Consider the following 13,011-nt stretch of genomic DNA (forward strand, 5'->3'; position numbering starts at 1 on the left):
GTTTGTGAGTTTATTCTTTTGAATGACAGTTTTATTTGCTCTTTTCTTCTATCTTGGAATTATTACTGGGCTTTGAAATGTCCGCTCTTTTTAGGGTTGTGACTGCCATGCATGTGTGGACACTATATAGTCAATTCATAGATAAGGAATTGAGCAGTTCAGGGCAACTAGCCCAAGGTAACACAATCAAAACCTTGGAGGAGGACTGAGGTCACACAACTAGTTAATGACAGAAGCATTAACTTTCACTGTCTTTGGAGTAAGAATCAGAAGACTGGAGCTAACAACTTCATTTCTTCTTCACAACAATCCCATGAGGATGGACTAATTAGCCCTGCTTTCCTAGTGACAAATCCAAGTTCCTAAGAGGTTGTGATTCATTCAAGTCATACAGCAAGAAAGCTGATAATACCCAGAGCCAGCTGGTGGTGGAAGCTACAAATGGGCAGAATTCTTCTGGAAGCAAATTGGTGTTACATATCAAAGGTCTTTAAAATGTGCACACTCGTTAGCCTAGGAAGTGATCAGAAATATACACAAATATTTACATTCATAGATTTACTACAATATTATCTATAATAGTGAAAAAAATAGAAAACAACAATAAGAGCTATTATGCCAGTGGAATATTATGAAAGCATCAAAAATCATGTTTTCAAGGAATGTGTAATGACACAGAAAAATGTTCACAGTATGTCCATAAATGACAAGGTTGGGCTAAATAAACAGGACACTTCCAATTTTGTTATTCAAAAAAAAAATACATATACATACATATGCAAACATACACAAAGACATATGGAAGGATCTATATCAAAATGTTAAATGTAAATACAACAAGTAATAAAATTATGGATCTAAAAAATGATTAGAAAAATAATTTTTAAAGAAACGAACCTTACCCATACTGCTGCTATGTAAAATTTTTGTTTGGATAAATATTTAAAAGCCTATTTACTTAAAATATATACTTCTTATTAGAGAATTTCTCTTAATGCTAGTGATTATTTAAGTTTTTCTATGTGCCAGGCATATTTCATATATATGCCCTCACTTAACCCTTAAAATAACCCTGTGAAAGATTATTATCACTCCATTTTAGAGGTGAGAAATTTGAGGGTCCAAGATGTGAAATGTGACATCTGGGAAATAAGAAAACCAGATCATGTACCAAGGGGCACTTCTCTAAAGCTTCACATTTGTTAAGCACATAGGCAAAACCTTGTTTCACACCGAATAATCTTTCTAAAGGCAGAACATACTAGGCTTTTAGTTCAGGAGTTGGCATGTGGAAAACGATTAATAGGATGTCTATAATTTGCTTCAAAATATTTCAGCATGTGCAACATAATGTTATGGTGCATGTGTTAGTTCAAGTTATACACCAGGTAGTAAGTTGCCCTAATGTAGGCTTCACGCTCCAGGCGTTGGCTATGAGCATTCTAATCAGCAATCTCACTCTATAGAAACCTCAGTTATCTTTATCAGAAACCACCAGAGGCTTTGATAATTAGCATAAGGAATGTTAAAATAGTGAATTTTCACTGGCTTGCTAACTAGCATAACGGATATTAGAAATGGACTCTTATTACCTCAATTAGAAGAACTTAAGATATGCAGATTAGCTCAAAATTCTAGAGCGACACTCATCCTTGCAATGAGGATTTAAGACTATTCAGCAATGCCTTCACCTGCCAACTTTAGGGAAGGCACCCACAGTTTATGACTAAACAGTCCTGTACAGACACTGGATTGAAGATTCTGGCTACCTGATGCTATCTGTAAAATAGCTGAATCTTGCCTTTGGAATATCATCAGCTCTGCCTGCAGAGAACGAAGCACCCAGAAGGACGGAGATGTAATCAAACTTACAGAACAGGAAGCTACTTTGGGTTTCCTTGTAAATGATTAACAAAGCATCTGTATGTGTTGCAGAACTTTTTCATAAGCTGGTAGTGAGATTATGAGGGTGCAGCTGACCCTCACCATTCCCAATAGGTACCAAAAAGACCTTAACAACTGTACATACAACCTGGCATACCAATCTGCTTAGGTCAGTATGACAGGCAATTCTGACACTGCTCCTAGTGTTCCTCACCTCTTGGTATTTATGCCCTTGTGTAACCCCTTCCCTTGACTGTGGGCTACACCTGGTGACTTGCTCCTAATGAAAAGAATACAGAAAATAAAGGGATGTCACTGCTGTGATTAGGAAACAAAAAAACTATGGCTTTTGCCTTGCTTGCACCCTCTTGCCCTCCCTCTTGCTTGCTGCCATGTTGTGAGATGCTGTATAGAGAGGCCCACACGGCAAGGAACCAAGGGAGGCCGGCAGAATCCTACCAGCAACCACGTGATTGTTTGGAACTGAATCCTCTCCATTGAGCCTTCAGATGAGATCGCAGCCCCAGCCAACAACTTGATTACATCCTTGTGAGACCATAAGGCTGAGCACCCAACTAAGCCATGCCAGACTCCTGACCCACAGAAACTGAGAGACAATGAACGTGTGCTGTTGCAAGCTGTGGAGTGTTGGGGTAGTCTGTTACAAAGCAACAGATAACTAAGTTAGTTTAAAAAAATGATGCAACAAACAGATTTTTCCAATGCCCATTTGGACTACATATATAGTACCTGAATATACTATACTATATACATATAGCGTATAGTGTGTGTGTGTATATATCCATATATACATATACATGCATCCAATATATATACACACACAACATACATATATATATACATATATATACTAGTATATATACAAGAACAGTATCTTCTGTCTCAAAGAATTATCTTCCACTATTAAAATGGATTTCATAAGGCTCAAATAAGCACACACCCTAAGGAAGCAGCATATTCAGATCTCTTTAGCCATAACATGTCTAGGCCAGACCTTCTTTAAAAAGACGCACAAGTTGTTTGACTTGCCCACATTGTTTCAGTGACAAATATTTCACATGCTGTTGAATTCAATCTCTCTCTGCTTCAGCCTCCCAATCAACACAATAAGAATAATGATGGAACCAATAATGGGGCCTTGCCAGGAGAGTGGCTGAAATAACAAATTATTTTATCACACATTGAAAATGTATTTCATAAACTTAAAAAAAATATCTCTGTGTGAGCGCATAATGAAGACCCTGCATTTCCGCAGCATTTGTAGTCATCCCGAAGTACTCAGACAACTGGACTAAAAAAAGAACACTTGCATGACAAGACTGTTATCACCCATATTATCTCCTGCACCTCTCCCAGAAAAGTAAAATGTGGGATTTACAAGAACCACATGGGAGTTCACCAAAAAGTTCTTTTGATATTTGTTTGGAATTTGGGGGGTGGTGGGGGAGTGGGGGTGAACTGGTGATTGTTTTGTTCTGATTTGGAGAGATGAAGACAAAAACTACAAAAGACAATTACACCCAATGCAGTATAAAGCACGCTTTCTCAGCGGGGACAATATTGAAACCAGATGACAATTTGTTCATGGAAGTGAAAAATATCTTGCACTTTTTATGTATATAGCAAAGATATAATACAGTGTATAAACAGATAATTAGGATATTTATCGTAATTATAGGATAATACTATAGGATATTAGTATTAACATTGGGTGGGGGGGACAATTCGGAAAAAAAGTCTGCAAAGGATCCTTAGTTGGGGGGTGATAATGGAAAAAAGACTGAGCAACACCGGCCTGAGGGTTGCCTTTCCAGAACTGGGAGCATCTGCAGAGCCATGTCTGCCCCAGGTAATATCCTGATCTCTTTTTCCTGTCCTGAGGATCCCTGAGGTTGGACTTGGCTGGCCTGAGTTACTACCAGCTCTGCTTCACAGTTGCTGGCCATTCACCTAGGCTGCAGAAATGTGTATGAAGCCTTACATGTGTCCCAGATTTCCACCAATCCCTATTTTCCTTCAGATTTCCTCTGTTTCCTTAGTCAGTTTTTTGAGTGCTTGCTTACCTGGAGGCATATGTATCTGTATGTATATGGCAAAATATGTATTTGACAACTAGCATCCTACTTGTCCACAGTATGAGAAAAATACACAGTAATGATACTGTCCATTGCTGTCATGGACAAAGATAGACAGCTATCTCAAAAAGAGACTTTTAGAAAGTTTCCTTGAAAAATTAAACACAGAATTACCATATAATCCAGCAAAGAACTGAAAGCAGAGATTTAAACAGATATTTATTCACCCTTGTTCATAGTAGCAACGTTTGTGTCAGAAAGGCCCCCGAATTGCAAGTCACCTCAAAGTGGTAAAGGGAAAAGAGAAAAGCAGTTGAACAAGCCCCCAGAGGAACAAAAACAGAAGTGATCCTGAAACAGGAGGGAAGGGGGCAGGGCACAACCTTTAAAAGGATGACAGCCATAGGACATGACAAAAACTGGTGAGAACTAACTAGGTCCAAGATGGCGGAAGATTCGACTTCCAGTAGACCTTGAGCCTCAGGATACGCTCACTGTAACACATCAGCATGCTAAATGACAAACTCACAGGCGCCATGACAGTTCCAAGGCCGACCATAAAAGGTCAAGAAGTGGGCCATGGTCCAATTCCCCACTCCTTCCCCAAAAGAGCTGAAATACTCCTCCCACTCATTAGCCTATGAAATTACCCACCCCTATAAACACTGACAACCCCCATACCCTGGTGCCTCTCACCTTCTGAGACGGCCCACACGCTGTCTGTGGAGTGTGTTTCTCTCTAAATAAATCCACTTCTTACCTATCACTTTGTCTCTCACTGAATTCTTTCTGTGACGAGAATCAAGAACCTGAGTTTCATTAAGTCCTGAGACCAGGTGTGTGATCTCAATTAAAAGACCGTGGGTTCAATGTTCATTGCAGCTCTATGTACAATAGCCAGGACATGGAAGCAACCTAAGTGTCCATCGACAGATGAATGGATAAAGAAGATGTGGCACATATATACAATGGAATATTACTCAGCCATAAAAAGAAACGAAATTGAGTTATTTGTAGTGAGGTGGATGGACCTAGAGTCTGTCATACAGAGTGAAGTAAGTCAGAAAGAGAAAAACAAATACCATATGCTAACACATATATATGGAATCTAAAAAAAAAAAAAATGGTCTGACGAACCTAGGGGCAGGACAAGAATAAAGACGCAGATGTAGAGAATGGACTTGAGGACATGGGGAGGGGGAAGGGTAAGCTGGGACGAAGTAAGAGGGTGGCATGGACGTACACACACTACCAAATGTAAAACAGATAGCTAGTGGGAAGCAGCCGCATAGCACAGGGAGATCAGCTCAGTGCTTTGTGACCACCTAGAGGGGTGGGATAGGGAGGGTGGGAGGGAGACACAAGAGGGAAGGGATATGGGGATATATGTGTATGTATAGCTGATTCACTTTGTTATAAAGCAGAAACTAACACACCATTGTAAAGCAATTATACTCCAATAAAGATATTAAAAAAATAAATAAATAAGAAGGCATTCCATAACATCTCAAGATTAATCTCCTTCTCTCCCATGGTCACACAGGGCACAATTAAAATCATTAAAGTAGAATGCATATATCCAAAAAAAAAAAAAAAATGACCGTGGGTTCAAGTCCCAATCTGGGTTTTGGCCAGGTTTGAGTCCCAGCACGTGGGTTCAAGTCCCAGTCTGAGTTGCACGGTTTCAATCTCACCTTGGGGGTCCATATCTAGGACTAGGTTTTAATTTATACACACAGATATATATATATATACTTAGTGAGCACCTAGTTTTTCTTTTTCTGGGAAAAAAAACAGATCCCACCTTCACCACTGTTACCATGACTATTAGCCTCAAGCTCTAACCTGCCCGCTTTCTTGAAGAAAGGGAAGTGTTATATTGTCTTACAGGAAACCACCAGAACAGAAAAACAAGAGGCCACCAGAATTGGTTAGAACCAGCCAAATGCAAGAAGGTGGAAGACCTGACCTCCAGTAGACCCTGAGCCTCATTATATGCTCATGGTAACAATAACATGCTGAATGACACACCTACCAGTGCCATGACAAGAAGTACCGGACCACAGAAGGAAGAAAACGAAGTGGCACCCAGTTGCAGGAAGAACCCTGCCTTTTCCCAGAAAACCAATGCATATGCACCCGCCACCACCATTAACCCTGCCTTTAAAAATCTTGCCTTGATCAACTCCCCACCCCCAGAAGTTGATTTGCGAACTAATTTCCTGCTTCTCCATTCTCTGGACATTGAATAAAATCTGTGCTGCTTCAGTCACAGCATCGGTTTCATTATTGGCTGTCTGAATCCAAATGGAAAAAGAACCTTCGCCACCGAGGCAGGGGGCTTCTGCTGAGCTATGGTCCAACGATCAATTTGGTAACGTCCCCACTAAACAGCCTCAGGGATAAAGTTCTAAACTGAAAATAAAGTCACCTAAAACACTCTAACGATGACTTCTACAGAAGCCACTTAATGCAGGCTCAGCTGTGAAGGTTTATCAGGAAGTCAGGCTGATACCGGAAAACATCACCACTTGGGTAAAAGATAAAAGACACTTAAGCATGAGTGGCTCCTAAAATTGAAAAGCTAACTAATTAAACTAAGCCTCTTTAAAAAAAAAAAAAAAAAAGTAAAGTCAGAAAAGGCAAAAGCTAGCAGGAAAAATATATTCTTCCTTCTGAGTATAATAAGTGGGAATTCAGAGGAATCACCTGGATTACTCACTTTAAAAATTTAGTCACTTGATGATTTCCAGATAACAGTCACCAGAAACCAGCTGTGGACCTTGCTGTGCATTCTATTTCCTTTTTACTCATGTCCACGTATATGTACTGAGCACTGTCCTAGGTACTATGGTTGGGGGGACTGGGTGTAAGATGAATAAAACTGTCTCTCTGTCATCAAGAGCCTAGTACTACTGTTAAGACCATGCCAGAAACCTTTAGGAGTATTTACCCATTCTACCACCCCTTTCCCTGGGAACTAACCCCCTAACGCTGACCCACGCAGTTGTGACATAGGATTAGCCATATTTACACAACCTGGCTTCTCCCCTCCTGGCCATGTTTGACCTATGGGAGGCCACTGAGAGTTCCTTCCAGAGAATTTGGAAAGGAAGAAATAAGCAGTCTCTCTGTTGGCCAGAAATCTACATAACAGTACACTTGGACTGCGGAGGCCCACGTCACACTATACAGCCTGTGAAGCAGAGAAAGCCAGACTGCATACGAAGGGAATGAAGCCGATGCATATTCGTATGGACAAGTGCTAAAGAAGGAGTACCACCTGGGTTCCTGGCAGCTCTCAGTTCCAGTGCAGACCATTCTGAAGCCTGCCAGCCTCACCACCCTTGTAGCTCTATATCAAGCTAGCCTAAGGTAGTTTCTGTTACTTGCAACCAAAGAGCCCTAATAAATACAGAGGAAGTAGGACCGCAACACAAATTCATCTAAAGCACAACATGATGCTGAGCTGGCTAGCATTCTGCTTCATTCATCTGAGCACATCTTGAACAGTAAGTGGCAAGGAGTAAGTGGCACAGTAAGCGATAAAAGGTGGGGATGTGAGTCCAGTCTCCACCCTTTGCCAGTCCTGTGACCTTGAGTAAATCCATTTAGCCCACACTCAACGCAGTGCCTCCCACAAAGCAGGTATGCAAAATATATCTTCAAGAGGAAGGACTGTGGGCAAGCAGCGACCTACAGACTGGGTGCACCTACCTCTTCAAGACATTTCTCACCAATAAAATGGGAATAATAGTCTCTCTTTATGTATCTCACAGAATCAGAATATACACAATCACTGTGTGATTAAAAGTCATTAAAAGGTTCAGAATGATGGGCAGGTCAAATAGAGACCCACTCGGATTAAACAAACAATATTTATTTATCTAAAGCAAGGGCTGGCAAACTATAGCCCACAGGCCAAATCCAGCTACCACCTGTGTTTGTATGGTCCACAAGATAAGAATGGTTTTTACAAATGAACATTTGCAGCCAGTTTGATGGCAGGGAATACTAATTTTTAACCCCAACTCAGGTAAATGTTATCTCCTCCCAAAAAAGAATTCCATTCTTTTAAGAATTATATACTTAGTAGACTTTTATTGTAAAAACTATACTCAATTACTATTATTATAATTTTAATTTTGTCAATAAAAAATGTGTGCAAATTTGGTTCTCTCTTGTTACAAAGCACCTACACAGTATCTTGATTTTGCCTATTGGCCCACAAAGTCTAACAAATTTACTATCTGGCTCTTTACAGAAAAACTTTGCCACTTTTAATCTAAACAATGTCCCTGGGAATTCCCTGGTGGTCCAGTGGTTAGGACTCTGCACTTCCACTGCAAAGATTCCGGTTCAATCCCTGGTTGGGGAACTAGGATCCTGCAAGCCACGTGGTGCGGCCATAAATAAATAAATAAACAAACAATGTCCAAGAAGTCAACTCAGTCAGGGACATAGCAATAAAGTTATTTTTCTCATCAGCACTATTATTTTTAGAGTGCAATTTTGCAGAACATGGGGCTTTTTACAAATGCATATTTTGCAGTATAGCAGGGCAAACCCGCAATAATGTCTGAGTAAATGACAGTCACATCAGACCTTACAGAAGCTCAACTATCCACTTCAAGCCCAGGCTTAAACAGGCGGGGCCAGCCTGGCGATGTGCTCACCAGGGTCAGGAACACATCATCAATCTAGACAGTATGTCTATGGAGTAGAGTACAGCACCAAATATTCATCCATCACCCTCAGCCTCCCAGATTAACACATTGTGGTCCAGGTTCATTCTTGAACCTAGATCTGTAAAACGAGAACCAAGGTCTATTACCCATAAAACCTCTAAGGTCGTAAGGATAGTTCTTTAGACCAGCCATTAAGCCTGTCCCACAAAACATAACTAGGTAACATATGCATCATACCTGAGTAAACCCTGGAAATAAGTGATTATGTTCACCAACATAATTAATAACAATAATAATGACAAATAATTTTAAATATAATAAATAAAACAAATACTAATAAAATAATTTTAAAATATTTTGGAACACCTACAATAGGCATATAAAGGTGCATAAGAAATGGACTTTCCTAGGCAAGAAAACAGGATATATCAATCTCATATGTAATGCTATATAAAACAGATGAAAACAAGAATAGCACTACTTAAAACACAGGGTAACACAGGACCTTAGAACTTCAAGGTGGCCTCTGAATAACATTCATGGAAGCCTAAGCTCCCACAAGTATAGAGCTTGAAAACCACAATAAAAGACAATCAGGAGCTCCAGAACTCTGTGTCTTCTTTGTCCAGACTATCAGGACAACAATAACAGCTATTTCCAAGGTTTGTGAGCATTAAATGAATTAATGATTAAATATTCTTTTTAGTGAGTAGCACATGGTAAGCACTCCATAAATATTAGCTATTATTATCTTTTTTACTAAACAGCTGTCATCATATTGTATATACAGTAAATATAATTATTCATTCTGATTATTTCTCTTTATTAGACTATAAGTATTCCCATATTATCACATATTCTTCATTGGCATGTTTTTAACTTAATGAGCCACAAATGGCACTTTAGTTTTACTTTCATTTGGATTTATGTAATAATTAGTGAGGGTAATTATCTTTTCATATATTTATTAATTGTATTTTTTTCTTGTTTTGTCTGTTCATGAGCCTTGTTCAAGAACCCAATGGGAATCTCCATGGTTTCTTAAAATTAATGTTGGTTCAAAGTGAAAAGAAGCTTACCTTCTGGGCACCCTGTCTTAAAAATGTGCTGGCAAACGTTTCCAGAACGCAGTTGAGAAAACCAGCCCCTGTAATTGAAATCCTGCCTTTTTGAATGAACTCTGTCCTGCAAAAAACAAAAATATACATCTTTGTAACACAATGTTGTAAAGCAACTATACTCCAATAAAAATTAATTAAAAAAAAAAATATATATATATATACACACACACACCTTTGGTGTCATTCTATATTTGAATATTTAAATTATAGGGATTTCCAACAGCATAATTACCACTTATAATCAACACAAAATAATATCTATAGTAATTCAATAATTGCCTGTTACACCAAAGATTTTATCAAAAGGAGACTTCCAGTTTATATAATATAAGCAACATATTATATTCAAATTAAAGACTATTCATTTCAAGTTGCTAAGAAAGTAGATTTTAAAAGTTCTCACCACATACACAAACTGTAACTATGTGAGGTAATGGATGTGTTAAATAACCTTATTGTGATAATTATTTTGCAATATATACATATATCAAATCATTACACTGTACATCTTAAACTCACACAATATTACATGACACTTACATCACAATAAAGCTGGAAAGAAGAGAAAACACATGGGTACTTTATTCTGATTAGAAAAACTGCAGAACACAGAATTTTTATTTATACCTAACAAATAATTCAATGATCAAACTGTGACAGGACAGTCAATGAGCTTTAAGAATCTCTACCTGACCCAAAATAAATAAATTTAACTTATTCTAAGTAAATATATATATAAATATATATATATTTATATATATATTTCTCATTCCATGCTACAAAATGTCTTGTTAAAATTGAGTATGAGACAATAATCAGCTGTATGACCTCAGGTAAATTACTTAGATTCTCTTAACTCAGTTTCCTCCCATGTAAATTGGGAATAATTATAGTATCTTCCTTTTACAACTAGTGTCAGAAGTAAATGAATACATACAACAGGAACATGAACAGTTCCTGACACACAGTAAGGAACTTATTAAATGTTAGCCACCATTACTAAAGAGAGACAGACAGACAGAGACAGGAAAGAAGCCTGGAATGATTTCTTTAATCTTTGATCAGAAAAGGAGATGAGACAGATTATATGTGCCACTAACCTATTTAAAGTTCTACCAATATTGGGACTTCCCTGGTGGCGTAGTGGTTAAGAATCCACCTGCCAATGCAGGGGACACGGGTTTGAGCCCTGGTCTGGGAAGATCCCACATGCCATGGAGCAACTAAGCCCGTGTGCCACAACTATTGAGCCTGCGCTCTAGAGCCCGTGAGCCACAACTACTGAAGCCCATGTGCCACAACTACAGAAGCTCAAGTGCCTAGAGCCCATGCTCCACAACAAGAGTAGCCACCACAATGAGAAGCCCGTGCACCGCAACAAAGAGTAGCCCCTGCTCGCCACAACTAGAGAAAGCCTGCACACAGCAACGAAGACCCAACACAGCCAAAAATAAATAAATAAATACATTTATTAAAAATTAAAAAAAAGTTCTACCAATATTAATTATCTCCATTTCATAAAGCAAAGATTTGAATAACACTTGAGAGTGATGTCATAAAGCTGGCAGGATAGGAAGCCCCAGGCCCTCATTCCCCCACAGAGACCCCAACTTATGGGCCAAGTTGCCTTTATGAGAAGTGCATAAACCAGCTAAGAAACTGCAGCACCCCAGGCAAGTATAAAGCCAAGCAGAGCCACACTGAACTGAACAAGAATGTTTGTTGCATTTACCTGCCACAGTCCCCATCCACCCAGCATAGGGCAACACAATCAGGAAACAACCCCTGACTCCTGGCTTCTCCTTTGGAAGGAAAGAAAAGAGCGGAATGTACAGCTAACATTCTGACCTTACAGTGGGCTGTCCAAGGAACTGGTTTCTGTCTTGCCTGACTCAGAATGCTGAAGGGAACAGCAGCATACTTTGGATGTCTGGGGGCTGCTAAGAACAAAGGCAAGCATGGTGGCTTGTTATAGCACCAAAGAATCTGCAGTACCACGGACAGACACCAGGGAGAGCAAGAGACTATGAGCTCTTGATAACAGGGGCAAACCTTCTAACTGGAAAATTACACACACAAGCCCCAAAGAGAAACATCCTCACAAAAGGCACAAGGGGGGGCCCCCCCAAAATCTCTACCCAGGCTGATGGGTGAAGGTCTTCCCCTGCACAAAGCCAGTCTGTAGAGGTTGGGAGAGGTGGCTGTCTTTTCAAATGCCCAAGTCTCAACAAAAGATCACAAAGTAAACAAAGAAACAAGGAAACAAGGCCCAACCAAAATAACAAGATAAATCTCTGGAAACCAATCCTAAAGAAATAGAAATCTATTAATTACCTGACAAAGAATTCAAAATAACCACCTGAAAGATGGTCAATGAATTAAAAGAGAACAGAGGTAGACAACTAAATGAAATCAGGAAAATGAGGTATGAACAAAATAAGAATATCAACAAAGAGATAGAAACTAATTATAAGAAAAAGAAAAAAAAACAGAAATCCAGGAACTGAAGACTAAAATATAAAAACTGGAAAATTCACTAGAAGGGTTAAACACCAGATTTGATCAAGCAGCAGAAAGAATCAGTGAACTTGAAGACAAGTCATTTACAATTACTGAGTCAGAGGAGAATAAAAAAGGAAAAAGAAAAAAGAATGAAGAAAAGTTAAGATGGCCTAATGGACTTATGGGACATCATGAAGTGGTCAATGTACACATTACGGGAGTGCCAGAAGGAGAGGAGAGAAAGAAAGAAGCAAAGAGCCTATTTGAAGAAATAATGGCAGAAAACTTCCCAAATTTGAGGAAGAAAATGGACATCCAAATTCAAGAAGCTCAATGATGCCAAAGAGGATAAATCCTAAAGAGACCCACATCAAGACTTTTATAATCAAATCATCAAGTCACAGACAATGAGTGAGAATCTTGAAAGCAGCAAGAAAAAAAGCAACTTGTCACATACAAGGGAGCCCACATAAAATTTTCAGCGATTTCTCAGGAGAAACTTAGTAGGCCAGAAAAAATTGGTATGATATATTCAAAGTGCTAAAGAAAAAAAAAAAAACAAAACAAAACTGTAAACCAAGAATACTGTATTTGGTAAAACTATCCTTCAAAAATGAAGGTGAAATTAAGGCTTTCCCAGATAAACAAAAGCTGAGGGAGTTCATCACAAGATACTGGACTTTGCCTCATTTATTCATTTGTTCAATACACACTGACTGA

General features: G+C 38.9%; 1 protein-coding gene across 6 annotated transcripts in view; it reads right to left on the reverse strand.

The window, feature by feature from the left end:
- The window catches only part of PRELID2 (PRELI domain containing 2), a 598,497-nt gene that overhangs the window by 544,327 nt on the left and 41,159 nt on the right, over positions 1–13,011 (reverse strand). For all 6 annotated transcript variants that reach the window (XR_009502406.1, XM_059917388.1, XM_059917387.1 and 3 more), the window contains one exon: positions 9,748–9,853. Coding sequence is in view for 5 of the 6 variants with exons in the window: in XM_059917388.1 (XP_059773371.1) it covers positions 9,748–9,853 (106 nt within the window). In the remaining variant the exon portion in view is untranslated. The remainder of the gene's footprint in view (positions 1–9,747; positions 9,854–13,011) is intronic.

This window comes from Balaenoptera ricei, chromosome 3, assembly GCF_028023285.1.
Source record: "Balaenoptera ricei isolate mBalRic1 chromosome 3, mBalRic1.hap2, whole genome shotgun sequence".
NCBI lineage: Eukaryota > Metazoa > Chordata > Mammalia > Artiodactyla > Balaenopteridae > Balaenoptera > Balaenoptera ricei.